The sequence below is a fragment of the Calypte anna genome, chromosome 3 (assembly GCF_003957555.1).
Source record: "Calypte anna isolate BGI_N300 chromosome 3, bCalAnn1_v1.p, whole genome shotgun sequence".
Taxonomy (NCBI): Eukaryota; Metazoa; Chordata; class Aves; order Apodiformes; family Trochilidae; genus Calypte; species Calypte anna.
In genome coordinates, this window is record NC_044246.1 from 47,798,440 (window position 1) to 47,825,849 (window position 27,410).

General features: G+C 37.9%; 2 protein-coding genes across 6 annotated transcripts in view; one reads left to right on the forward strand and one right to left on the reverse strand.

Moving 5' to 3' along the window:
• The window catches only part of FANCL (FA complementation group L), a 27,757-nt gene extending 20,948 nt beyond the window's left edge, over positions 1-6,809 (forward strand). For both annotated transcript variants that reach the window (XM_030447178.1, XM_030447179.1), the window contains 7 exons: positions 2,419-2,569; positions 4,047-4,130; positions 4,741-4,786; positions 4,878-4,959; positions 5,754-5,870; positions 6,196-6,267; positions 6,717-6,809. In XM_030447178.1, the coding sequence (XP_030303038.1) occupies positions 2,419-2,569; positions 4,047-4,130; positions 4,741-4,786; positions 4,878-4,959; positions 5,754-5,870; positions 6,196-6,267; positions 6,717-6,752 (588 nt within the window). In that variant the 3' untranslated portion in view covers positions 6,753-6,809. The remainder of the gene's footprint in view (positions 1-2,418; positions 2,570-4,046; positions 4,131-4,740; positions 4,787-4,877; positions 4,960-5,753; positions 5,871-6,195; positions 6,268-6,716) is intronic.
• VRK2 (VRK serine/threonine kinase 2) overlaps positions 6,594-27,410 on the reverse strand; it is a 46,274-nt gene continuing 25,457 nt past the window's right edge. For 2 of the 4 annotated variants that reach the window (XM_030447174.1, XM_030447177.1), the window contains 6 exons: positions 18,334-18,454; positions 15,877-15,926; positions 13,913-14,094; positions 9,786-9,959; positions 9,268-9,447; positions 6,594-7,053 (listed from right to left, as the gene is read on the reverse strand). In XM_030447174.1, coding sequence (XP_030303034.1) covers positions 6,811-7,053; positions 9,268-9,447; positions 9,786-9,959; positions 13,913-14,094; positions 15,877-15,926; positions 18,334-18,454 — 950 coding nt within the window. In that variant the 3' untranslated portion in view covers positions 6,594-6,810. Of the gene's footprint in view, positions 7,054-8,461; positions 8,554-9,267; positions 9,448-9,785; positions 9,960-13,912; positions 14,095-15,876; positions 15,927-18,333; positions 18,455-27,410 lie in introns of all 4 variants that reach the window. The other 2 variants (XM_030447176.1, XM_030447175.1) reach the window with 2 other exon arrangements.

Below are 27,410 nucleotides of genomic sequence, written 5' to 3' on the forward strand. Positions count from 1 at the left end.
GGTTTGGTGAAAGGTCTGGTCAGAATCATGGGCGGTGTTTCAGCTTGGAGCACACCCTCACTCCTGCCTTCTTGTCTCCTGCACTGATGTGATAATGCCTGTCAGCCAAGCAATCTGGGAGCATTTCTGCCAAGGGACTACTTTCCAACCAGTGCAGTAGATGTGCACCATCCTATTAAGAAAGAAAAAAAAAAAAACCTGCAAGTAGTATTTATCAAGTTAGAAAGAGTGTGATATTCACTGGTGCAAAAACCTGCATTCAGGTTCTGTGACTATTCTAGCACTCGTATTTCTTTTCCTCTGCTACCTAGACATTACTCCTTATTTGGGCAGCTGACATCAGTATCCTCAGGAGTTAGAAATCAAATACAAGGCTTATATTATACATTCAGAATATTCCTGTTTTGTTTTAAGTTTTTGTAAAAGCTTAAACTACAACAATATTCTTTCATTTTATAGTGGAAGTTCTGCATGGTGAGCACGGAAACCTAACAGACAGGAGGCTGGGACTAACTAGTTTGGATTTACTAGTGGGTTTTGGTGTCAGAGCAGCCAGTGATGATATCCTGAATGACACGTGTCTTATTTTCCAAAGAATATTTGGAATATTTCACACAAATTCTAATGCATTTGTACAAAGGTGATCAAGCAATAAAGATTTTGTGCTGTTTGACACTATTAATGGCTAGCTTGGTGCAGCATAGACAAAAAAATAATGACTCTCTTCTAAAAGTGTTGGGCAGTGACCAAAAATTAGTTGCTTAATCAAATAAAAAGGAATGTTACAGTTTTCATAGTTTGCATGACAAGCATGTGATGTATTTAAATAGCTATAGATGCGTTTATGTATATAGCAGGAGACAGCTGGCAACATCAATGAAGCATGCAAATAAGATCAAATGAACAGTGCATTAAAAAAAAAGATTTAACTACCTTTTTAAGGAACATCATTGAAAAATTACAATTAGTATTAAAATTAATTGGATTTTAAAACTATCTGTGGGTTATAATCCCTTGATATTTCTTTTTTCTAGTGAAACCCTTTGAATTCCCGGAAGATAAAGATAAAAATGATTATTAGAGGATTTATCTGTATGTGATATAGAAAAATGTAAAAAATCAAAATGGAAAGCAACTGTTGCAAGTACCAGAAAATTATGCTATTAATTTAAGTGTCATCAGAGCACAAAAGATCACATTTCAGGACTGTGTGAAAATTATTAAAATACTGGAAATAATAGTACTTAAGATGAAGATATTATACTCTAAGATGTGGTTAAGTGACTGACACTATTATATCACTTCAGGTATTATAAAAGTAACAAAATGCTTTTAAAGATAATAAGCATTACATTTTGAGATTGGCAGTATTCACATTTTTCTGCTTAAGTGCTTTCCTACTTTAATATAATTTAATAACAGCAGGAAAAATGTAACATTTATTTTCTGAGCTACACTGTTTCTTCCTAAATATTGTATGTGTAAAATATAAAAACTTATTACATATAAAAATCTTATTTTTTCCATCTGAGAACATTAATATAATTTGCTTCTTTTTGTCCATGTGAGAAAGGAAGAACATAATTACTGAAGCTTAAAGGAAACCATTTCATGTATATTTTTTCTTATTAACAGGAAAAATATCCTGATTGCTTCCTTTGCTTTTTCTTTTTAACCCCAAGAACTTGTTCCCAGGTGAAAAGATATCTGAAAACTTTTTGCTCTCTTTATGTTTTTTGAAATCATACTTCATGATGTCTTTATGCAACTTAAAGAAGTCTCATCACTTCCCTCCTATCCTTCCTGCTTTTTACTCATGCGTTGTTCAGTTGTTTTCTGCATAAGCCTTTGATTGCTCCCAAATGATTCCTCTATTTCTACTCTTTGAGTTTCCCACTATCAAACCATTTGAAGAAAGGGGTTATTTGGGAAAAGTTTGTCTCCAAATCCCCCACCCTTCATCTCCATTCACTGCTGCCCTCATCTAGTTTCTTGGCACCTTCACAGTTTTCCTGTTGTAGCTTCCTCTCCCCCCATGAAGCCACAATCTGATGGCTCCTTGTTCTCTTACTGGTCTTTCCGTGATACGCCTCAGTTTCTCAACTGATTCTGTCTAATGTAATTTCCTCCTTGTGGATTCTTCACCTCCTTCCAGTTCCCTAAATTCATGTTTTGTATCCTCTGGGCATCTACTTTGGAAAGTTCTTAATTCAGCTGCAGAGTGTGTGCTCTACTTGAAGTCTTCCCCTGTAGAAATAGTTGTTATTTTGAGATGATTTTAACTTCAAGACTTCTTTTGCCTTTCTGTGCATTTCAAGACTTCTGCATTTACAATACTTCTTAAATTACATACCAATTGTTTTTTTAGTATGCTGTAGGTGGAAACTATGTAAATTTTATTTAGATTTCTTTTCTTAGAACTCCTTAATGGACATTTATAACCAGTTCCTGGCAGCATTAGAATCACTGAAAGAATTCTGGAACACCATGGATGAAATAGATGGGAAGACATGGGTGCTTGAACCAGAAAATCCCACACGGAGTGCTACAACAAGAAGAATTGCCATAGGTATGAAAAGATATGAAGGACAGGAGTGGGTTTGAGAAGTAAAACTTGGGATGCTGTTTTGCTTTGCTTATTTAATCAAGACAGTGCTTGTTATTTAAGAAAATTAAAGGGAGCACTTAAAGGAAGCTAGATACAATGCTCTTTATTTTGTGTGTTAAAAAAAATAATCTTCCACAGAATACTGAACCTGTTCTGGAAATCAATTTCAAATTTATGATGTTACATAAAAGGTGCTGCATGAAAATATTGTGTAATTGTAAATCATAACATATAATTGTCAGAAACTGTGGACTTACATGATAACTAGAAAAATAAGTATTTGTAAAAAATCAGCTTAGGTGAAGCCCTCAGCTCATTCACAAATTTGAGATTTTTTAACAGACTATTACCTTAGACTGATCTGATCCTGGTAGAGTGAGTGGAATATTAGAATGCAATCAAAGGGAGGAAAGGGGGAGGAAAGGAGGGAGTGGAAAGGACAAAGAAATAAAAGAGGAAATTAGAGGCTTACAGTGTTAACCATCTGAAAAGTACCTTAAATCATATGCTGATTTCTGGCATTTTAAGATCTTATATATATAGGATGAGGAGTCTTGTAATTGCAGAAGAGTAACTTGCCCCTGTCAGCGGTTAGAAACACAGGGAAATGTTGCCTTTGAAAAAAAGAGTTCTGATTTTTAGTTCAAATCCAAAATATCAATAGCACGTTATAGAAATCTGAGAACATAAAATGGACCAAAGTAGACCCTAAGCTATCTCAAAACCTGTGGAAAGTCTAATTGGCTGAAGGGAGCTGGTGGGGTGCTGCCCCTGCATTAGGGGGGAGGGAAGGACAGAAAAAGTTCAGCAATGAGCTAAAGTGACATGGGTTGGACAACACTTTTGTGTTGTGTGCATTTGGGGTGATTCTGTCTTGGTTTTGCTGTACTTTGAAACAGACCAATGAAAAGAAAAGCCCCCCAAAATGACTCAGATGAGAGAATGTATTTGCTATTTCAGAAATACACTGTTGTTTGCTCAGTCCAGGATTATGCTGTAGAGGGGACTGTTTTAATATTTGCTTTGTGCCTCTCTTTTCGATTGTAAAAGTTAATGAGGAATTAATAACAACTACATGGCTACTACCTGTAGAATTTCCCTAGGATTTCAAATGGATTATGTCATCTAGATTGAGTCTGATTATTCAGAAAGAAGTTGAAGTGTTAAGACCAGCCTAAAAGAAATGCAAGACAGGCAGATTTTTTTTTTAATCACTTTCTAGTTTTAATTACAGTCCACTGAAACTTAAGTATTTGATATATACTGATACTTTGTACAACTACTTTGGATAGCTAGCCACTCTTTTATGATATTGTGATGAAAACAAGCCTGAATTAACCAATTTAAAGCTGCTTTTAAAAAATTTAATGTTTCTGTTTTTAAATCATTGACTCCAAAGAAAAGCTTCCCCAGTGACTGATGTCGTTTTTCATTATAGGGAACAATGTCTCAGTGAACATCGAGGTGGATCCTCGACATCCAAACATGCTCCCCGAGTGTTATTTTCTTGGAGCAGATCATGGTACGATAGCAGACACACACCCCATTTGTTTGTCTTCTAGATACTGGTCTCTGGTGAGCAGATAGTGGTGTTTGCTGTCAGACTCCTGGGGGAAACTTTCCTTAGGCAGAGCTGGGAATTAAGCTGAGAATGTGTGCAGGAGAGTTTTACACAGTGGATCCTGGGGTTTTTAACAGCCTAAATCCATCGCATGCTAGTTTGCTCTGCAAGGGATGCTTTTTCCCAGTACTTTTCTATCACAGTTTAAGAGAACCCTGTGTCCTACATATTGTGCAATTGTAATTATATTTTAATGATTTTTTTTTAAATAAATAAATCACTATATATATATCCTGATAGCATTAGGAAATAATTTTTTTAAAGTCATTTACTCCATGCCCCACAGTTTTTTAAGATAAACAGGATCTTATCTACAAAAATGTATTTTAAAATTCATGTAATGAACTTTGCAAACTAAAAGCCAAGGGCAGTCATTGACTTAGGTACCTTGCATAATTTTAAAAGAACCAACCTCTGCTTTTCCTTTAGTATTGAAATATGTGGTCAAATCAGGTGGGGGAGCAAAGGGGCTCCTATACATGATGTAATTATTTATGTATATATTTTGCAGTGGTTAACCCTTTGAGAACTAAACTGAACACCAATATGCACTCCTGGTAAGCAACTTTAGTAATAGAGGTTTGAAACCAAAATGGGATTTTTCCATTCCTGGTGTTGAATTTTTTTCTCCCCTTCTCCCACCTGCAGGGATCCAGAAATCAGTTTATTACAAAACTTGAAAGACCTCTTAGAAATTGATTTTCCATCTTGTGCTGTGTTAGAAAAAAGTGTAAGTTTGCTTTTTGTTAATGATCAGTTGTTATTTTTCAGTAAGTCAAATTTAAACGGTCACTTTATAAATGCCAGCAAAAATAAGAGACTTAAAAGAGTGGTAATTGGATTAATATATTGTCATGAGGACTTCTGAACTTCAAGCAACAACTGTCAGAGCTTGTTAACCTTTGATTAGAGGTGCACACTTCCCTGTGGCCTTCATAGCAGTAAGGCGATTAATAACAGGTTTCCCTATTAAAAGCGAAAGAGGAAGTTCCAGAGTAGCTAATGAGATGTGGAAAATCCAAACATTCTGTTATGGATGTTGATGACTTAAGTTCTAATTAGGTAGAGCTGCTTAGAGGGGACAAGAGGCCATACAAATACTGGTGCTTTTCAAGCAAACTTGAAATTAATTTTTGACAATGCTGTAACACTGGATTACTGGCTTGGCTTTCACTTATGAATTTTTTAAATTAATATCTGACTGCGAGGTCTTGTGTCTGCTCTCCCAATGCAATGACAAATAATTGTGTTTAGTAAAAAAGAACTAGTGGGGCCCAAGAGTATGAAAATGCTTGTCAAACCAGACATAATTCAGTGAAAGGATAAAATATAACCTTGCACAGGCTTGTACAGCTGGCAACGAAGCTCACTCTTTATACCAGTATGGTGTATCTATTGAGTAATATTTATTAATTCTAAAGGAACAAAAAATGCCAAGACAAAGTGGTGAATGTTTTTTCTGTGTTACCAGCCCAGTTTCTCCCTTGCGGTTGTACTGTAAGCTAAAATGTGTTGTGTTTCAAGGATTTTGCTAAGGACTGTGGAATTTGCTATGCCTATCGACTTAATGGCACCACTCCAGATCAAGTGTGTGATGATTCCCGATGTGGACAACCTTTTCACCAGGCTTGCCTGTATGAGGTAAAGTTATTAATAGGGCAAACTTGATCATTAATTCACATATTCTAGAAAAAAGGTTTTGCCCGTTTCAGTTTCAGATGAAGTAAAACCCTTGAAGGAGTGCTATAACCATCACTGTGCTTCCTCTTGTTTTCTAAACCACAGTTCCTAAATAAACTCCCTGTGAAAGGGAACCTTCCTCACTGTGTGGTTGTATAGACTGTGACCTGTCACACACTATGTCAGATCTTGATCAAATGCACTCTGAAAAAACTCCTTATAATAGATCATTCTTACATTTGATATGAGACATATGTATATTTTAATCCACTTACTTGTGTTGCAGTGGCTACAAGGACTTCCTTCTAGCAGACAGAGTTTTAATGTCATCTTTGGTGAATGTCCCTATTGCAATAAGGTAAGGAAATCTTATGAAAATGAGTGACTGAACTAAATAATCTGTGACAGTTTAGATAAAGGCAAAACTGTAACAAAGTCTTTTTTGAAACAGAATGTGTGGTTATCTTCCTGTTACACACTGGACTAAGTAACCTTTAGATTGTAATGCATCTAGTGTATCAGTATTTAACTAAAGGTTTTCTGGAACTGTATAGAGATGGCTACTCACCAATCATCAACATAACAGTGTTAAAATAATTAGATATCACACCTCACTGTATTTTATGATACTGCTTTAATGTTACTGTAGCAACAATTCAGTTTCAAAGAAAAAATAAATCCCAACATTTTTAACACAAGACAGCCTTGTACAAATAGTTCAATGTATGTGTAACTATGAGCACAGATGTTAAGAGAGCTTGCTTCTAAAATATGTGCTGACAGTATTATTCAAAAAACTTTTTCAAGCCACTGACATTGAAATACTCAATGAAGAAACTCTGAGAAAAAAAGTGCATGATGGGAACACTGGACTGAGACTGGAGACACAGGAACAGTGACATCAGAGAAGATACAAGGAAAGTAAAATGAGTAGCAGAAGTACAAGTATAGCTATACTGTAGTGGTATGTTTCATTAGTAAATGCAAGCTGAAATAAGAGAGATATGGAAGGACTAGTTATGTCAGAGCCAGTTTCTTGCAATGATGCTGAATGAGCTGTGGTTAAAAGCTGATGATGTTTCTTTCTGTACTCTGAGAGTATTGCTCGGGGGTTGAATGGTGGTAATTCTCTTGCAGTATCTTTCTGTAGGAAACAAAAAAAAGGAAAACTTCATTTGATTCAATGAGATGAGAATTAGAAAAACAAAGATGCCATCTAGGTATTTAAGTTATACTAGAGAAATCAATATAATTCTTACAAAGTCTTAATTGTCTTAATATTAGGTATGATTAAACTTATTCTAAAGAGACATATGCTATATTTATTACTGAAGTCAACAGCTGAAATTCTGTATCGTGTAACACAGTTTCAAAAAATGGTAATATATTAAATCTTTGTGTTCTAATAAAGTTTTAGCCTGGGAATCCTAGACATAACGCTGAAATTTTATTTGATGTTTTAATTTGTGTATTTATTTCCTAGAGAAGCTACAGTTCCTCTGCTTTATCATAGGTCACATAAGAACTCTAATAGTGTGAGGTTTAACCTATCTGAACAGGGTGATGTGGGGTGTTTTCTTAAGGTCTCCAGAAACAATGTCATCCTTAGCTTACCTTTTTGACTTCCATCTCTAAAGGGAATTCCCAAACCTTATGATTCTGTTTCCTACATATCTAAGATTTGACCATGTTTTTCTACTGTCCCTTAGAAAAAAATTCAGCTTTTGCTTCTTTTTTGTGATCCCATTCATGATATGTTAATTTAGTTCCATAAATTAGCTATATAGCTTTCCTTTACCAGTTTCCTGAATTATGTGAAAGGAATTGAGAAGCAGCCTGCAAAATGAAACTAATACAATCCTGCCTTTTTCTCCTTCAGTTTCTCATTTGAATATCTTACATGTTATCTGACATCCATTTTTAACTCTCCCCTCTTATGCCCAATATTCAGTGAGTACCACAGAACTATTGTACATAGCTCCGTTATTAATCATTGTAACACTGGATTTCTCTTTGGACAGACTAAATCAAAACAAATATTTACATTCTAGCCCATTGCTTGGTCTCATTTCTGTAAAAATGTACTTTTCCTTCCTCTCATAAAAAGGAAGGCAACACGAATTCCCAAGCTACTCTCTGGAGTACAGGCTACAATCTGTACCATGTGACTGCTGTTCAAGTGACAGGGCAAGTTACATCACGTTTGGTTTTCTCCTTATTTTTTTCCTATGTCACTCTGGAAACTTAAATGTGCTTCTCCTTCCTTATCTGCTTCTTCATGAGGAGTAAATTAGCTTTTATACAAAATATAAGGAGGGAGAAATTTTATGGGAGAGATTTACTGCCTTCTTTTGCTAATATCTTTTAAATGCTTGTCATGGACTGTCTCTGACAATGCTACATTTGAGGACTAGGAAACAGCAATAGAAATATCTTCATATTACAAAGTTGTTTTTGTTATTTTGAGTCATCATTGTGTCAGGACTCCAGACTTTTCAAAATCTGTCTACCTTGCTTTCAGCCAAAACATTTCCAAAAATTGTTCTGCTCACCACTTTACTGCCTGATGCTCTCAGGTACAGCTGTGTTTTTTCTGCTTCACTCTCCTAGCTTGTACCGGAGTCTCCAGGCAGTGATCAGCAGACTGCTTGAAGCAAAGAATTTTAGATTAATAATAAAGCTATCTTTCAAGTTGCATTTTTGTGCTTGTTAGGAATTGTCCTCATTTAACAAGTTTTCTTTCTATAATCTCTTTGTTACAATGTACTTCAACTCCATTGAAAAGGAGCACAGTGTGATTACTAAGATGTACTTTATTCTGCATTATTTTTATTAAAACCTTGATTTTCATCATTTTTTAATGTACAGTTGAAGAGTAAGATTGAATGCATTCATTCAACCCTTTTATGCAGTAAATTAAAAATAATATTTGAGGTTAACCACTAAAATCCTGAGATTAGAAACTCAGGATTTAAGAACCTTCATTAAAGAGTGCTATGAAGTTTTCCGCTACCCAGAAAATGAAACTACTGAAGAAAGTTTCTACCAAGAAAACCACAGGAGGCAAAAAGGGAGGCTGTCATTTCCCAACACTTTTCTCTGTACACTGGCTCAGTGCTTTATAACCAAACTAGAGAAAAAAAAGAGTGGTATTTTGCTGATAGTATGACCAAGCAACTATAAACAAACATTTAGCGTTTGTGTCAAGAAACTAGTTTATGCACTTTTGTGTACATTTTGTTTAGGCTTTGTGGTCATGCAGGGTTGTTTTTTTTTTTTAAACTCTGATTTTTAGAACAGCTGATCTTCCTTTTGCCAGGGTGTCATGAGCGTTCTAAGGTAGCACCAAAAACCTCACCTTTTGTGGGGGATCAGGCTCTTGAATCATCCTGTAATATTTAACTGGCTTCTCCTCAGCCTTGCAATGCTGATGTGTTACTTGAGCATGGGGCCTGCTTAGGCAGTAAGACTCTTCCTCCTTCACCTTCTTTTCCTTCTGTCGCACTGGTTTCAGTGAAGGCTTTGGTGAGTGAACCTGCTGATGTACAGACAGTAATTCTGTGTGATGAAAAGAGTTCAGTAACGTTCAAAGTTGTTACAGACCCCATGCCAATATTTGGACCTGTCAGGTTTGAGACAGGTAAGTGTCGTGCCCTCCTTGCACTTCTTAGCCAGGCTGTACAAGAAACTCAAGTTTTACATTTGGATTCACACAAACCAGTAAGCATATGCCAACTTCTGAGTTTGTGATGTAAATCCTGGCTTTTCTCAGGCACTTTTTTTTTCCTCACCCACCCCAAAAGGCAGACACAGCTAAGAGAGCAGACAGACTTCCAGGAGGTACCCCCTGCATTACTGCAGTGCCCAAATCCTCACCTGCTGAGGCTCTATGTGCTGAAGCATCCTGCTTAATTTACTTGGATTTTCTTCATCTTGGATTTGCTTGCCTGTTACCCCAGTACAGGCTTTATTTTGACAGATATATTCTTCACCTTCCATCTTTTTTTGCCTCTGCTGAACTGGTTTTGGCATAGGCTTCTGTAAGCGAACCTGTTGTCATACAGTGAACAATTTTGAACACTAAAAAACAAGCAGTTTTTTAAAGAGAAAAACATTCTGTCTTCAGTACCAAGAACGGAGAATGAGAGTGAACTTTCATCTTTCTCAAAAGACATGTATTGATAATAAAATGCTGAAAACATGTCTTTTTCAAACAGTACAAAGTTAGAGCTATGCTATAGTTGGGAAGTACACTATAAAATTAACTTGAGTTAACACTTCAAACCAGTCACTAGTTAACTTTATTGGGAATGATGCCCGTAAGTCACTGTTGCATTAAAAAGTAGAGCTGAATGCATTTGATATGGCTGGACTGAGTCAAAGGCAAGACTCTCTAAAGCAAGGTAACCACTATGTCTTCTTACTCAGATAATCTAAGTCTTGTATTTTTTAAGTCTTCTAAAATGTAAATGGAGAATACAGGGCAAACAGTTAATGCAAGTCTTTTCCAGTGCAACTCTAAGCACTAAGTATCAAATTATGTCTGGTTTGGCTTTTGAAACGTGGAAGACAAAGGTAGCCAAATCAGAGCCTGTTGTATGCCACATGCTTTTGGTACTTCTGGCACTCTAGTAACTTTGTAACTGTAATGTCTGCAAATGGTCCTTGTTGCAGCAGCTGTATCTGAATAGAGCAGCTAAAAAAGAAATAATGGGCTTCTTTTTGATACTGCATGTTGAGTACAGGAGACTGAATATGGCAGTAGACACTTCATCCAAAACACATTTTAAGAACATAATACATAATTCTGCTTTGTGACATTATTAATGTTTAGAAATGGGAAGGTGTTATCTATTCAGAGTAACAACTCAAGCCAGTTTCAAACAGTCCACCCCAGGGCAAAACACTGTAGATAGCCCTGAGAAATGGAGTTCTAGAGGAGAGGCTCAGTGCCACACTGGCAGTTACCTAAATGCAGAGCTCTTACCCCTGCATCATGGAACCATCCTGGTTATCTGGTGACAGCCAATTCTGTTATCTTCCCAGTGTATGCATACCTTAAATGGCTACATCACTTTCAAAACAGAACTTAGTAAAATATTTATTTTATGCCTAGAATAACTATATTCCATACTAATAAAAAATACAGTTTTGTATTCATAATATTTTTTTTTTAATATGTGACATTACCGTAAAGCCAGCTGACTACTTACGTGCTGGATTTTTACTTTATTTGGCTCTAATACCAGTACTTTCACTGCAGGTGAAAAAGCTGAAAATATTTATCAAGTGCCAAAAACTGGTAAATAAATTTGAGAATTAAAGCAATTGATACATTATAACCTGTGTTTGGCTTGCAAGTGAAACAAAGAACCAGACATAGCAGCTGGTATGCTCTTTAGGTCACCTCAAGATCAAATTTCATGTGCTATACAGAGAGCTGCATCTCAAAGTTCATGTTCTGTAGCAATTCTTCACATCATCTTCAAGAAGCTGGTGTTACACAATCCCCTTACTGGTCTTTTTGGGTGTTTTCTGGCCTTCAGAAGGAATTAACCCAAAATCACCTCTTTCCTGTGTACCAAAGGGGCACAGGTGGAATCTGAGAGGTCATCTGGAGTCAGATTCTCCTCATAAGCAAGAAGTGAGGAGACTGGATTGTTTGTAGTGGCTCCCACTATTCTTAGGTCGCCTCTTTAATGGGAGAAGTGTTTGGTGAATAAAAGGAGAGGTGGAAAGGGAATGCAGAGGGCTGAGATGAAAAGAGTCAGACCTAGATAACTACAGAAAGTGCCATGAAGAGATGCAGTGGGAAGTGCCTGCCTGTCATCAACACTTTGTCAGGACTGTAACACCAAAGTGCACCAGGACTTGAATATCCTCCACAGCCAAAAACTACAGATTGAAAAAACAGATTTACTGAAAACAGCAATAAATTTAGAGAAAGTTCAGTTATCTGCACTGTCCACTTGTGTTTAAGTACTCCTTAAGTCCTTTGAAGAACCCTAGACATTTCCTTTCTGCAGCTGCTTTGCAGTGGATGTTACAGGAAATTCACACATAAGCAGCAGAACTGGCTGAAGAAACATACTCCAGTAAAAAACAGGTGATCATTGGAGCAGTGCTGGCACTCTTACTGAGCCAGGAAGCAAGACATTCAACATCAGAAATGTCTCTGAAAAAGTGGTGACAAGTGCCAAGTTTTAGTAATATGCAGTCTCTCCCTCTGATCTTGTTCTTGCCATCAAAACCAATTCTGCTTAGTCCTACAGCACTAAAGCAGCAATAACTGACATTCCTCATTCATGGATTTTTCAGTGGGGTTGTGCAAACAGCAAGTGCTACAGCAGCTTTTACAGCCTGCAACTTCAGGACCATCTTTTATGCCAGTGTACTGTCAAATCATAGGCCAGGCAATAAGAAGAAAATAGATTTGCTGCTTAGTGTCTGATTCTAAGAAATCGAAGACTTTTGTGAACCAGAGATCCAATGGGATCAGTTGGAGATCAGTTAACAGTCACCTGGTATTTCAATTCAGTTCAGAAAATAGTAAAAACTTTAAAAAAAAAAAAAAAAAAAAAAAGCTTCTCAAATTAGTGAGGATGAAGTGGTCACTCTCCTAGCAAGAGGAATACTGTAACTGAAAACACTTGATTTTGTTAAAGGAAAAAAGTGATAAAACCAGAAAAGTCAATAAAATTGCTTAAGTAAGTACCTGTAATTACCAAGATCAAAACCCAGTGCCTTTTCATTAAACATGAACTTTTGTTCTGCCTTCCATAATACGTAAATAGTGCTGACAATCGGTTTGTGAGGCACTTGCTACAATAAAATGTAATTGTATCATGAGAGAGAGGTGACAATCAGGAGATCATGAAAAAATTACATATTCTCACTGGTGGTTAATTAGCCATGCAAAACCCCCTCAAACAGATATTCTCTTCTATTAGGAATGATTACTATGCAGGCCTACAGATGTCAATACCACAGTCATTCAAATACTTCTTTCCCTACTAATTGAAGGTTGTAAAGCTCTGGTGCCAAGGTTTTGCTTCCAAAGAGCTAATTTATGACTAGAAGGATATTTTATGTCTTCAGTTGCAGCAGCTACAAAACTCAGCAAATCAGAACCATCTGTGCACTGATACTTGAATCACCATTCATCCAGCAGCCTATCATTCACATTAGTTTGCATCCTGCATTCTTGGCTCATGTACACTTGTGATGGTCCAAAGTTCACCAGAAATATTAAAAATGAATGGTACCCTGACCCTGCCTTATTGCACACACATCAGAGACAGAAACAAGGCTTTTGCATACGGGCAGTTTCGAGGCAGAGGTATGAAGGGACTGACATTTCACAGCAGGTCCAGTAAGACTGCTAATTACCTCAGTCTCTGCTTATTAAAACATGGTCTTATTAACTCTGTATAGTTTCAGACTTACAAGTACAAAAGGAACATTGAACACGATAGCTGTCAGTTTTAAGATTCTGTGTTAGTGCATCACATACCACTGCATGCCACACAGTGAAACTCCCGAATAATACCTCCTCCACATTAATGGCTGCCAGAGCATAAAGGCAAATGACAAAGAACAGTCTGAAAGCCAGAAGATGAATTAAACACTTTCATTAATAAAAGTAACTTTGCTTTTAATCTCGAATGAAGGAAATACCTGGCATTCAGGCTTGTCTTCAAGATGTTAGTGAACAAAGTCCTTGACTTCCCCATTACCCCAAAGTAAATCGTTCTCCACAGACCCACTGCTTTGAAGTGTGAGGCTATAGGTCAAAAGGACTCATGACAGTTCTTCCTCCTTAAGGCCTGACATCCCACTCTTTAGCAAAGCCAGGGGAAACAGAAATTAGCAAACACGGTGTATTTAAGGCAGAAGAACTGCTGTATCAGTCTCATTTTGAGATCCTCAGCTACTTCCTAAAAAAGAAAAGGCAAGAATCAAGCAGGAGATGTCAGAAATAATCCCACGACTGTCAGACTTACTTTTGACACTTCAGCAGCACAGTGATTTCGTGTGTACGATCCAGCAGAAAATTTCAGAGGGCCATCGTAGCGAGTTCCACTTGACTCTAGTCCATCCAGCAGGATTTTCTTGAGTGCTTGATAATTTGGCTTCTCATCATAAGCTAAGCCATAAACACATGCCAAAAACTTGGATATTTCACCTGTGGAACATATTTTACTGTAAATTTCACTTGGTGTAGACCTAGAACTTCAGAAAAAATTTAATTCCATAATGATTGCCAATCCTACACTGCCAAACAAGATGACACAATTTCAGCTGAAGACACATTCAAAACACAGAACTGACAATTTCTTGTCTTCCCGAGATGAGAAAAGAAAAAGCCAGACTTGGATAAACATGCTAACCCTTAAGTGCTATGTCTTGTTATGCACATGCCTTAACTTGTTTAGTACTGAAAGCTGTCGAACTATAAAAGTTAATCACAATACCCGATCAACAAATATTGGTAGTTCTGTGTAAAATTGAATTATTTTATATTTGATATATGATAATAGCCATTAAAATACTAACTACTGTCAATAACTGTTTTAATCTGATATATTGTACTTTGAAAGCTTTGGAAAAAAATTTTTTTTTTCTACTTCTAATACTTGGACAAATGTTGGTTTTTGAAATTACATCCTTAACCAGTCCAACAGCAACATGACTTTGCTATAATTTTCGAGTGGTTCTGGAAACAGAGAAGCCACTGAACAGCAGAAATAATGCTATTAGGAAAAACGTTGGGGGGGGGGATCAAATGTCTCTTGCAGGTGAAAACCCAAGTGTATCTTATAAATGGGGTACTACACCACCTATTAGCATCTGGTAAAATCCCAGAAGTAAAGTTTTAGTAAATATGTATACACATCATTAATATATTTCATGTAATATACAGTGCATTCCAATAATTCACATACAGAAATGTTTCGAAAATAAGTGAATGAATCAAACAGATGCTGCCCTTTGAAGAAAGTTTGGTGTTTTCCCCGAGTTACTTTGGTACGTCAGTGAAGGAGGAAACATGACAAGACAAACTGTCCATTTGTTTGCTTTTTCAAATGCTGAATAAGAAGCACTAAACCTTTTGCAGACAGTTGCTTACTATTTCCCTAGTAACAGCTACTTCTGTTTCTGAAGTAGTCACGGCTTCCTAACACCTTGCATTACATATGGTTCAGATCCCTTATGTCACTTGGTGGCATACGGCACAAACAAGACTGATTTTGGTACCAACACACAACAGGGTTCAAAATTCATCCCTCAATGTCTGTATCATCTGCTTAGTGCTTGCTTATGGGATAATGCAGGATAGCAGTGGAAAAAAAATATTTCCTGCAATAAAAGCATTAAGCATCCCAAGTATTCTGCATCAGTAAGCATCAAGAACCACTGCAGTGACCAACACTAGACAGCATCCAGAAATTTACCTTTCTCCCCTTGCAGCAAACAAGCCTTTGACCTAAAAGTGTTCCAAATACAATCAACTGGTACATGAAGGGCCTGATCCAGTTCCACAGAAGTCAGAAATAAATATTAGTTCAATTAAATTGCACTCTGACTTAATGAGTGTGACATACAGTCTAACAACAAGTATTCCATAACTACAGTGTTATCAACTAAATACAGATCTTGCAGGCTGAATTCTCCTGTTGGATAGGAGATCCCAAGGCATCAAATCAAGGATGACTTATACTCAAAGTCTATAGTCTGCCCTAAGACCAGAGCCTGGTAATAATACTGCATGGACTCAGGCCTGCTGAAGACACCTACCTGAAGGTCCAAAACTTAGCAAATACATTTAATATTTTAAATTGAAGGTTTTGTTAAATTTGTGCTACTTTTACATTTATACTGCTTCCCCCAAACAGATGAAGACATTTCAATATTATTTGCAACAGACTAAAGAGCTATATCGTACATACTGCAAAAGCTCACTTACTTCCAGAAGAATCCCATTCCATCACTGAATCTGGGAGCTCATCCATAAGTCTGAAACAACATGAGAGTGTAACAATTTAATGTGGGTTTGGAACAGGTGATTCTTCATTTGGGATTTAGGAAGACAGCAAGTCTCAACTCCAAAAAGAGTGGACCTCCAGGATAGCTAATGATTCACAGTACTGCTTTTAAAACAAAATCTCCTCTTACAAGCTATATTTTTAACTATTTGGGCACTGCTGATTTCAACTAGACCAGACTTACAGCTAAAACTGCACTTTAAGTTTTTCTTTTAGGCTTTCAAGAAAGAAAAAGCTTGTTCTGATCTCAGCTTAATGATTAATACTTTGGAATTTAAGAAGCAGTTCTGGTCTGCCTATTAGACATAAAGGGTGATGGCTGTCAAAATTAGAAGCAGGCACAGCAGGGAGAAAAGGAGAGACTCCCATGCACGTCATAAACTGAAGGGCAGAGCCACAGGTGTGCTTTCTGTCCACCTAGAAACAGAAAAGGATGCTGGAGCTCGGAATCAATCACACCCTGAAAACAGATGAAGCAGCACCAACTCTCTTTGTGCAGGCATGAACCAAGACAGTCTCCAGCACCTCTAAGAACTTGCAGCTGTAGAAGCCCCATTGCTCTGAGTGAGTGAGATCTGTGAGTTCAGAGTTCAGTCTAGCTGTTAATACTTTTAAAAATAAATAAAGACATACAAAGGGAAAAAGGGATCCCTTTTTCCTTTTCGTTGGTTTGTTAAAAGGAGCCATAACGGTCCACCAGTCAAATGCATCGTGTGTTGGGGTACACAGGCTAATAACAGTCAATTCAGTCACCTGGTGTTTAATACCAGAAATAGGGATTTCAATTTTGGAGAAACAAAACATTTAAACCTTAATATTTTCTTGTACTCTAGCTTCAATTCTAATTAAAATTCCTCTGATTATGGCATGGCATGAATGTTTCTAAACTTAAATACACCATCTGTCCTTAAATGAGCCCTTACCAATGGCTCATTGCCCCAGTGTTACTGGGAAGAAAGACTGACAACTTGTAGCAGAAGGATGAGACAATTGGTGAGACCCTGCTCTGCCTCCTGCCTCTCAGCTGCACCCCACCTTCCAGGCCCAGCCCTTTCCTCTCACTGTCACGCAGACTCCACAGCAGAGGATTTGGTGCTCTTACAAGTGATGTAACTGTGCTGGTAATGTACTTACTTAGAAGCACATATTTCTAGGTGTCTATTTCTGGCCTTTAAAAACAGCATAGGCACTGAAAATTAAGAAAAATAAAAGGGGACAAACTGGGCAAGTTACCCGATACCAAGAACATCACCCATTAGACCAACAGGCTATTTGGAATATTACGGAATCTGTATTATTTTCCATGCACTACTAAATACCAGTTTGCTCGACGTCCTAAAAATGCTGGCAATTTAAGAGTTAACTGCAAGGGAAGAATTAGTGAAGCAGCTTGATTGATTAAATTGATTTAACATTGAATTGTGTAAGTGTTACCTTGCAGGGGGTTGTGTAATGATCAGGACTTCTAAAGGAGAAATATTAAACATAACCTGCGATGTCAACATTTACAGATGCAATCTGTATTATCCACAGGCTGCAGGCTCACCTTTTTCTCTGCTGAGAGCTGATGCCACACTGAATTTGCAGATTGATTTCTGTGGATCAGCTATCCCTATTGTGTACCTCTGTTGTGACTTGCCCTACTTAAAAGTTTGCTGCCTTCTCCAATGGTGACGTTCCATTCCCAGGTAACTACTCCCCTGTACAGCCTTCTATAGGATACACTGTACCACATGCAATTAACTCTCTCAAATCCCAACTGTGAAAGCAGAGAAAGAAAACACTAATATGCTGTTGCTTTAGTAAGCTCTAAATGAGTCATGCTGTCAAAAAGGTTTCAAGCAAGTTCTTTAGTACTTTGGTATTTAATTGTCTATAATGGCAATAGGTTTACATAGAATTAAAAATTTACATTAAAACATCTGAAAAATACAATATATAGAAAGTTAAATAAATTGAATGCACATATGGAAAAACGCCCAAGAGATGTTTGTACTATAGTCTCTACAAAACACCCATTAATTTTAACAGAAACACACAACAACCTTCTGTATGTACAATAAGGCTTGCACTAATTAAAAAATATTTTCTTTCAAAAAAAGAATACTAAAAAATACACAGCAGACAAAACGATTGTGTACTGAGCTTGATCTTAGCATATCTCTACAGCAGTACACATATAACCATGTGGAAGAGGGTACACATGGACAGAGTTCACATTTTTAACCGCTTCTAACACCTCTCAAAAAAAAAAAAAAAAAAAGTTTTAGTTTTCTGTTAAGGTGCTATTCTACAGGATGTAAAGCTGTCTTTTTCAGATCTCTTTTGCAAAATGATGAGGATGTTGCAATGTATATGTGTGTGCTGGTTTATTTTACTTTGTTTTTGCAGTCTGGACAGCTACAGGATCCGCCAGGTTCTGTTCCCAGGGTAGCTTCCCACATAACCATTGCAGCATGCAGTAGCCAAGGATTTCAAGGTCACCTCGTCTGGATGGGGCTAAAAAGTAGAGAGGGAAGAGGGGAAGAGGAGAGGGTAAAAAAAAAAAAAGAAAAAAGAATTAAGAATAAGAACCTCTTCTTAGGAAATAGAAGAGACTTTGATTGAACTAGTGTTGATGAAATATGAAAAAGCCAAATGGGCAAAGTGTTTTGTTTATTCAGCTGTATTACACCTAACATGCCCCAGTATTTGGCCACAGTCCACAGGCAGTGACTTGTTACTGTTGAAGTAAGGGTCAGTTTCCTCACCTCCTCCAACTTCATCCTTCCTCAGTCTGGCCTGTCACAAGGACTTGATCCCCATGGCCTCTGACATGATCCAGACAGCCCATAACTGAGTACCAACACTTTCTCAAAGAGCCAAGCAGTAAAACAAAGAAATAAATGTCTGCTGCTAAATTGCTAACACATGTTCCAGGAAGTCCATGGGGTCCACACTGGTCATGCAGGGACCCTGTGAGCGCAGACTAAACACTGATGGCCTTTCCTGTTCTCCTGCTGAGTTACTTGAACTTGGAAGATATGACAAAACTGCCACCTAGTGTACATTTACACACCAAAGCTGTCTGCTTACAAGCAACACCAACATTTCGATTAGAGTCCTAGCACAAGCTAAAACACACTGGCTAATTAGCAAGTCCTGTGTAACCTTACTACTACTGCTTCCAAAAAGGAAGTTACTTCAGGAACAATTTACTCTCAACTCTCCTCACCCCAGATACACTAACAACAAAATACAAATACTAGGTATAATTCAATCAAAATTGTATTATATCCCCATCCTCGAGTATCCTCTATGCAGAAAAATAGGTACGTGAAGTTTAATCTATAGATTGACTTTTTCAAGAGAAAGAGGGGAAGGGGGGGGGGGATGAAGTGCAACACTAATAGAATTGCTATTGTTTGCTGCTCTTCAGAGGACATCAAAGTCAAAACAAGGAAGATTTCTACAGTAATTCTTTGTACACATTTGACTTGCAGCCTACAGTTTGCAACTCAAGGCCACATGAAATCTCCAAAACCAGAAGTTGTTAGTCCTCATTAAAGAAAGACAGATGTGGAAGTTAAATTTATGCTTTTCCAAAATGAATTTGCACTTTCCAGCAATGAAAGATTTTGGATTTGTTCAGTGCTTTTTGTCATAAAGTTCAGTAGTTGAGCATAGTGCTGTTAATCCAGCTGTAAACAAGATATCGTATTTTATGGGTCTCATTAAATAAATTCCAAAAAGTCACTCAGCAAACTTATCTTTTAGTTTTAAAAGTCATCTGCTATAAACTACGGTGCCAACACATCATAACTGTTTCTTGTTACCCTACAGACATTATTGTAAAAGCAAAGATTATTCTCTACATTCTCTATTTTAACTGCTATTAGACTATGGGATTATTAAAGGCCCTTCAATCTAACAGAATGCTACACTATCCCCTGGGTGCCATTTATTTTCTGCAGTAGATTCAGCAACATCCTAATGCAAGAGTTGGCTCTCATATTAAAATAAAAACACAAGCTCTACCACTTGCTGTTCTGTAGTGATTTCTTCAGCCATAAATCTGCTGTTAACTGAGGAACAATTCCATTCATACACGTGTTCACAACTCCGTTTTCCATTATGGCAATTCCAGATTATAACCATACAAACCAGCACTTTTGGTTGCAGATCCTCGAATTTACACACAATGCTTTTCTGGCACTTGTTTCTGTAAAATGAGCTACAGAAGTTGGCTTTTGGAGAAAAACTGTGAAAATTACAATGGGCTACATTTTTTCCATGGAGGGACTGATTGATACCAATCCATAAACAATGCAAAGTCAACTTGATTTCAGAAGCCAACCTAAGATAACTCGTAACAGTCCCCTGAGAGTAAAGTTTACTTCTCAGTTAACTAATGACTAATCACCTTCTCACTCACATGCAGACCTTCCACCTATTTCCTGCCTAAACTCAGAGCTTAGCCATCACAAACAGGTAGATGTCTGCAAGTGTAAGACTTTACTATTACCTTCCTAAAGCCTCAGCCTGGGAAGGGGAGAGGGCAGGGCTGGGGAAGATGTACTTGTAACTAAGCCATACCTCACTGAAAAATAAAAGGAAACCGTGTTACAGAGAGATGGTAAACTCCTGATCCACCTTTATCTCTCAGGTCACTGCAAGCATTGCTACACAAAGACATTTACATGTGTATTTCATAGAACCACATCAAAATGTCAACATTTGATTATTTGACCACTAGTGGCTCCTTTCTGTGCCCTTGTCAGCTCAGAATTAGAGATGGTAACTTGCACGACTTTTAAAGTAATTTAAATCCTTTAAAAAAAAAAAAGGATTCAACAAGGTAATATTTAATATTACCTAATAAACAATTAAATAATTACTTTTCACCTGAAATAAAGCATTACTGTATAAATTTCAACTATATGTTTACTTGCAAAAATAAATCTGCTCATACAATTGGAGACTACAAGAATTCTCAATAAACATCAACTTCGAGAAGTTAATCTGCCTTCACTTTAAATGTGAGAGTCATGCTAGGTAAAAAAATTGTGCTAGGTTACTTCACAGAATCACAGAATTTGTCAGTATTACATGAGTGTACATTGAAAACAGTACTTAAGTAAATCAAGTGATCTTCTCTGTAGACTAAAAGATTGGGGTATTTTCCTTCCTTTTTTATATATATTTGATTCTGCTTTTCTATTAACCATGACTTTTCTTATTACTATTCTAGTCTCACATAAACTACAATTTAATGGGAAACTGCTGGTGATATTTTATTTCACAACATTTTTATAGTTTTAATTTTTTTATTTTAAAGATTAAAAGCCTGATTCTGTCCTCATTCCTGCCAAGATAAATCAGGAACAACTTCAGTGAAGTTAAGGAATTAATGATGTCAATGCAATCAGATTTAGGCCATCACAAGTTTTATATACACCACAAACATATACTCAACCTGCAGACACAGGGTTCACTGGTAACTCAGAATTAACATAAATTTAGCAATTCACCTTGAGACAAAAATCATGGAATCATAGATTGCTTTGGGTTGGAAGGGACCTTAAAGATTATCTAGTTCCAATTCCCCTGCATGGCCAGGGACACCTCCCACTACACCATATTGCTCAAAGCCCCATCCAGCCTGACCTTGAGTACTTCCAGAACTTCCATCCACAACTGCCCTTCCAGTGTCTCACCACCCTCACACTAAAGAATTTCTTCCTAATGACTAACTTAAATCTACCCATTCTAGATTAAAGCCATTACCCCTTGTCCTATCATTACGTGCCCTTGTAAAAAGTCCCTCCCCAGCTTTCCTGTAGGCCCCATTCAGGTACTGGAAGACAGCTACAAGATCTCAGAGCCTTCCCTTCTCCATGTTCAACAACTCCTACACTTTCTCAGCCTGTCCTGACAGGAGAGGTGCTCCAGCCCCCTGATGATCTCTGTGCATACATAATATATTATGTATCTCTTTATACTGGATTTGGTGGCTATGTGAGCCCTAATTTATATTCAGATTACCATTTGAAAATAGAATATAAATGATATTGAATAAGCAACAATATGTTCTCAAAACTACACTGCCACCAAGAATTCATCTGAAACCCATTTAAATATTGGATTTTTCCTCTATGGCCATTATTAAGCTAAATTTCTCAAGCCTTTTGTAAAGATCTAGGAAGCTAACAAGTGACAGATGAAATGTTCTTCTATTATTTTAAATTAGCACTGTTACATTCTAATTTAACCATCAGTGTTTCTTTCATAAAAGAGGATCATTTTAGTTGCTCATATTGCATCTACATGCAGTGCAATCTCCAATTCTCAAAGGCATTACAGCATACAAATTCATGTTAATTCACAAACAAATGTAACTTATACCATAGCCATTAATCCAAAAGTCCATAAAGTGTTAACATAACCAGGGAGAAACATAACTATGTTAAAAATGTATCATGAATCATAATTTTTCAAATTTTTAAAAGAAATTAACTAAAAGTGATACAACTTTTTAACTCAAGGTTGAGATGCTTATAAAAACAGACAGAGACAAAACTTGTAAAAAATCAGTGCTTGTAATAGGGGCAAGAGAAAGGAAAAGACCAAAAAAGCTATAAATGAAATTTTCCTTCCCTAAGGTATTGGTCAGTCTGAGGAGCTGACAGCAGCAGGATACTGACTAATTGCATGAAGTGGGTGGCTGTAGGAAAAGGTTAGATAAATATAGTTAAATTTTAAAAGTCTGACAAATTTTAATGCTTGGAGGCCATTCTGAACAGAGTTACCCAGTCTCAGGCAGGGCAATTGCCAGCAGGGGCTGGGAACAATCTCTCTCCTCCCATAGAGTTCTGCACTGTTGGTTTGGCATGTTACTGAAATCCTCACTGACAACAACCATCACCATGGAAGGCTGGAAAGCAAAATAAATCCAGAGCAAGCATGGTGTCACCACAACTGGGCTGCAATTCTTCCAGAGAATTCACTCTGGGACATGGCGATGAGCAGCTTTTCTCTCTCCTAAACTCAGATCCTGCATCTAGACAGGCAGAAAACATTCCACAAAGCTGGCAGGAGTTCCCCCATTGTTCATAAAGAAATACAATCCTGTCTCTTCAGCACTGACCTCGCCTTGGGTGCCCGCAGAAGTGCTGTGCTGACAATATCAGTCTCATATCCTCTCAAAGGCAGCATCCTCACATCAGCACTGTCCCATCAGTAACAGGATGCAGCCCCAGCACAGCAGTCAAATAACTCACTTGAAGATCCACAAAAGCAGCAACACTACAGTTGCTGTCCCGTCATGGCCAAGCTTCTGAGTACATTGTGAGCCAGGAGGTCTTGCAGACCAAAAGCTCCCAAACTGTCACCCTCAAACCTCTTCAAAATGGCAGCACTTTCCAGGACAATCACAATAGCCTAATGTGCAGACTCATGCACAACAACCTCCCAACAAAAGATGCGCATGTCCATTAAACACAGGATCTACCTGCAGAGCCTCCTTGTTTTCACACATAATAGAAAAGTGCAGCCAGCAGCAGGATTCTCCTCTAAACAAAGACAGAAGTTGAATAATCATCAGGACTGGTGGAATGGGTTGTGCTGAAAGGAAGAGGGACAGAGTCCTGATTTGGTGGGGAGAAGTTTATGATGTGGGAAAGTTGGAAGATGCAAGGGAACTTCACCACGATATCTGCATGGGATATAAAATGGTGGTGGCAGAAGATGCAAGTACCTGGTCGGAAGTAAAAAGTTCCAAGCTTGCAGTAAGGAGAACATGTGGCAGGAGAGTAAGGACAGGAAGTTTTACTCTTCTTTCACATCTGTGTGGCAGAAAAAAAATCACAAAGGTAAGGGGCAGACAAGCAGGTGTGAGGTTCACCAATTTTTAAATCCTGGTGTAGAGAACGAGAGCTAAAATTAAACAGACAGTTCACAGCCACACTCATCAGTTGTACCACTCAATCTTATTTTTGCTGCTTCTGGACATCCTTGGCAGAATAAGCTTACAGAGGTGGCTATAGGAACCTATGCAATCTTTTCCTTGCTAAAGCCCAACTCTTTTGCTTACAATGACCTCTGGCTCCCTCTTCTGCTGGGTACACATTTCTAATCCAACACTTAGAAACTAAAACATCTATTTCACACTGCAAAGTTCCACCCATTTTTCACAAGACAGGTTATATTTTCCTTTTATTTTTCAGATTTACAGTCTGTCCTGCACAGAGTCTTTGGAAAGCACATATCAAACTGCAGCAAATCAATAATTCATTTGATCGACAAAATAATCCAGCAGGCTCCCTCTGACTCCTAACTATACATGGACAGATGCCAAATAAACCTCTTGATCCAGAGGCATTTAGAGTACTCTTCTCTGGAAGCCATGTGGCTCAAAAAGAATATGTCTCCAAGTATATGTGTTTATATTCTTGCACATCCTTCATCAGAAAATGAACCCTGCATATATTCTGGTCAACCCCTGCCTGTGAAAAAAAAAATGGACAAGCATTGACCTATTTTTTAATATCAAACAGCAACAGTTCTGTCAGACCAGTGCAGCAAATAAGAACAAGAACTGCAGACAATTCCCTGCAATCAGCCCAATGCCTGCATTGACCCCTACAAACACAACGTATAAGCACTGGGATGGACCTAAAGGAGCACACTGTATAATAACCTGATGTTAGAGGCAAAAAGAACTGGCTAAAATATGGCAAACACACAGCTGCAGCTGCCATCCTTGACACAGGAGGCAAAAAACCCCACACTTCTGTTCAATGAAACCAGCTCAGACAAAATGTATTCACCAGCAACAAGGGAGTGACAACCAGTGGGCCTAAGTGAGGCAAATGTCATCAGACACTCTACTTACCCTTAAGCTTGTCTCAAGTCACCACTACTGTCTGAGGCAGCTTTTACTATTCCAGATGGAGATACAAGTTCTGCAAGGATTTCAGTAGGCCCTTTACCCAATGTGAAAGATGGCAAGACTGCTAATAGTTACTGTGAAATGTTGTAAAGAAGAGAAGAGTTATCTTTAAATCTACAGCAAATACAAATGTATGCTGGAAGGAATGCTGCACAGACAGTTAATACTCCTATGTTCATCAAGGACAGCAAATTAAAACTGGTCTTACACACTCAATGCACAGGACTGGAGTATTTAAAAAAACTCAATATGTTAAGTGCAGTGTATCTCCAGAGAAATTAGGTACTGACTGCAAGCCTCAGTGAGTAGAAAATCTACAAAAATCCATAGGAAGCATTGATCCAAATATTACATTTTAACATTTAACTATGTAACATATTTTTTTAAAGTACACTGGGTACCGATATAATTCTCTTTAATTATCAATCAACAAGCAAAAATGTAATACTGTTTATACAGGATGGTCTTTAAAAATAAATACAGTGAATACATTCAAGTACTACACTAAAACTAACAATGTGGTTGTGCCACGTGAAGTTTGCATCAAAAGGGTTTAAATTTTAAAACTGCACACAATGGTTGCAAATGAGATACAGCCACCAAATACAGGAGCGCCAGATTCTGTGGCAAAGCCCGACTTGGTTCAAAGCAAACTCTAGCCATAGAGAAGGGAATGCAAGTTCCTTTCAGCTCCAGCTTGAACTCAAAGCCACCAGCAGCACCATTGTATGCTGGCATGCACTAGAGTATGAATCTATGATTCTGTGGTTCCCCATCAGCTGCCACAGGAACAGCACATCTGACTCAGCCCTTAGCAGAGGCTGTCAGAAGAACACAAACTGATTCTCCCACACAGCAGTGTCACCATGCAGTGGCCATTGGTAGGAAACTTTCTGAATCTCAATGGACTGCATACCCTCTATGCCTGATGGAACTCCACGGAGAGCGTGGGTAACATACATACAGCTGGGTTAATCTCTTGATTCCAGTAGGGAAATACCAGTGCTGACTTGAACTAGTGGGAAGTCATTGCATCTGGTTGGCTTTATGCAAGGAGGTTATCAGCTTTAAGCAATGCCAAGAGGCACTTTTGAAAGCAACAAGTTCATAATTTTCTTCTAAGTTTCAGCATGTACTTTAGATTGTTATGTATGTTCAGGTGGGTGCTTATTGAGTAAAAGCAGAGCAAGCCAGAATGTTCTCATTTGTATAGCTCAGTACAGCAGCTGGTACTACTCAGGGGTTTTGAGGTTTGAAACATATTTATGTTGCTATGTACACTTAGGAAATGCCCTCTGGAAAGGATCTCATTTATATAAAATAACATTTAAAAACTGGAACTATATTCCAAAAGTATTGAGATAAATATTCTACCCTGAAAAACTAGATTACACCAGAGTGAAGGCTGTCTACACCACTTTAATTTGTCAACAGTGGAACAGTCTTTAAACACTTTCCCATAGAACCACCCCACCTCACTTAGTACACGAGACTGCACTGAGACTCAGTGATGAGTCAGGAGTATAGGAGATCATTGAGTAAAAGACCTACTTGCTCCAACTCCTGGAAACACTTCCACAACTCTACACCTCACAGCAAGAGGCCAGAAGAGGGCCTCCAGCAACAGAAGTCACCGCAGATGCATATTTGCCCTGGGATGTTGATAGACCTGCTGCAGAAACTCGGGTAATTTGACCTTAATGGATTCAGGCTGCTACAAGGTCAGAGCTGAGGCGTTCCATGAGAATGGTTTGGATTCTCTGCAGCATGCCAGATACATTCTACAGGCTTTTCCAATGGGAGCTTCAGAAAAATCTGTGGATCTTATCTGCAGCCACTAACAAGCAAAACATGTTCAAGTGTAAGATAGGGGGTAAACTCTCTCAAGCTCTCTTTCTGAATATTTTGCTTTCTTGAGTCCTCCACTTTTCACCAATTCCATCATGGCTTTAGCTACCTGAAGTGATAATCTAACCCACAGACTGAAAAAGATAACTTAACACACACTTGCATATGCACAACCTTTGCCACCCAAGCCTGTAAATTTCCCCGCTCTTTCAAATAAAAAGAATTATCTGTCCTATAACCACATACAGATCAACCAACACCTCTGCACTAGACAAACTAGCTGCTATAACTACCCAACTGCCAAATCTCAAATATCATAGTCTCCACCTGTTCTTCAAACAGCACCCACATCAAACAGTAGTACACAGCCACGTTGCTCACACTACCAGGAAATACAGCCAGAGTAGGATCTCCAGAAAACGCACTGAATGGCTTGAAGGGCTAAAAGAGCCTGAAACAGATGCATTCTTCATCACAAAATCTTTTTTTTATCAGGTGAAATTGTGCAATTGTCTTAGCAGCAAATACGTGACAGTCTTATTTCATTTTTCCTAATGACCAGGAGTTAAATGATTGCAGGTTTTAACAGCGCCGGCAAATTATCAAGACCCTCTACATTACATGGTCAATGGTCCTTTTAATAGAAAAAGCAATAATATACAGTTGTTTGTGCCAACT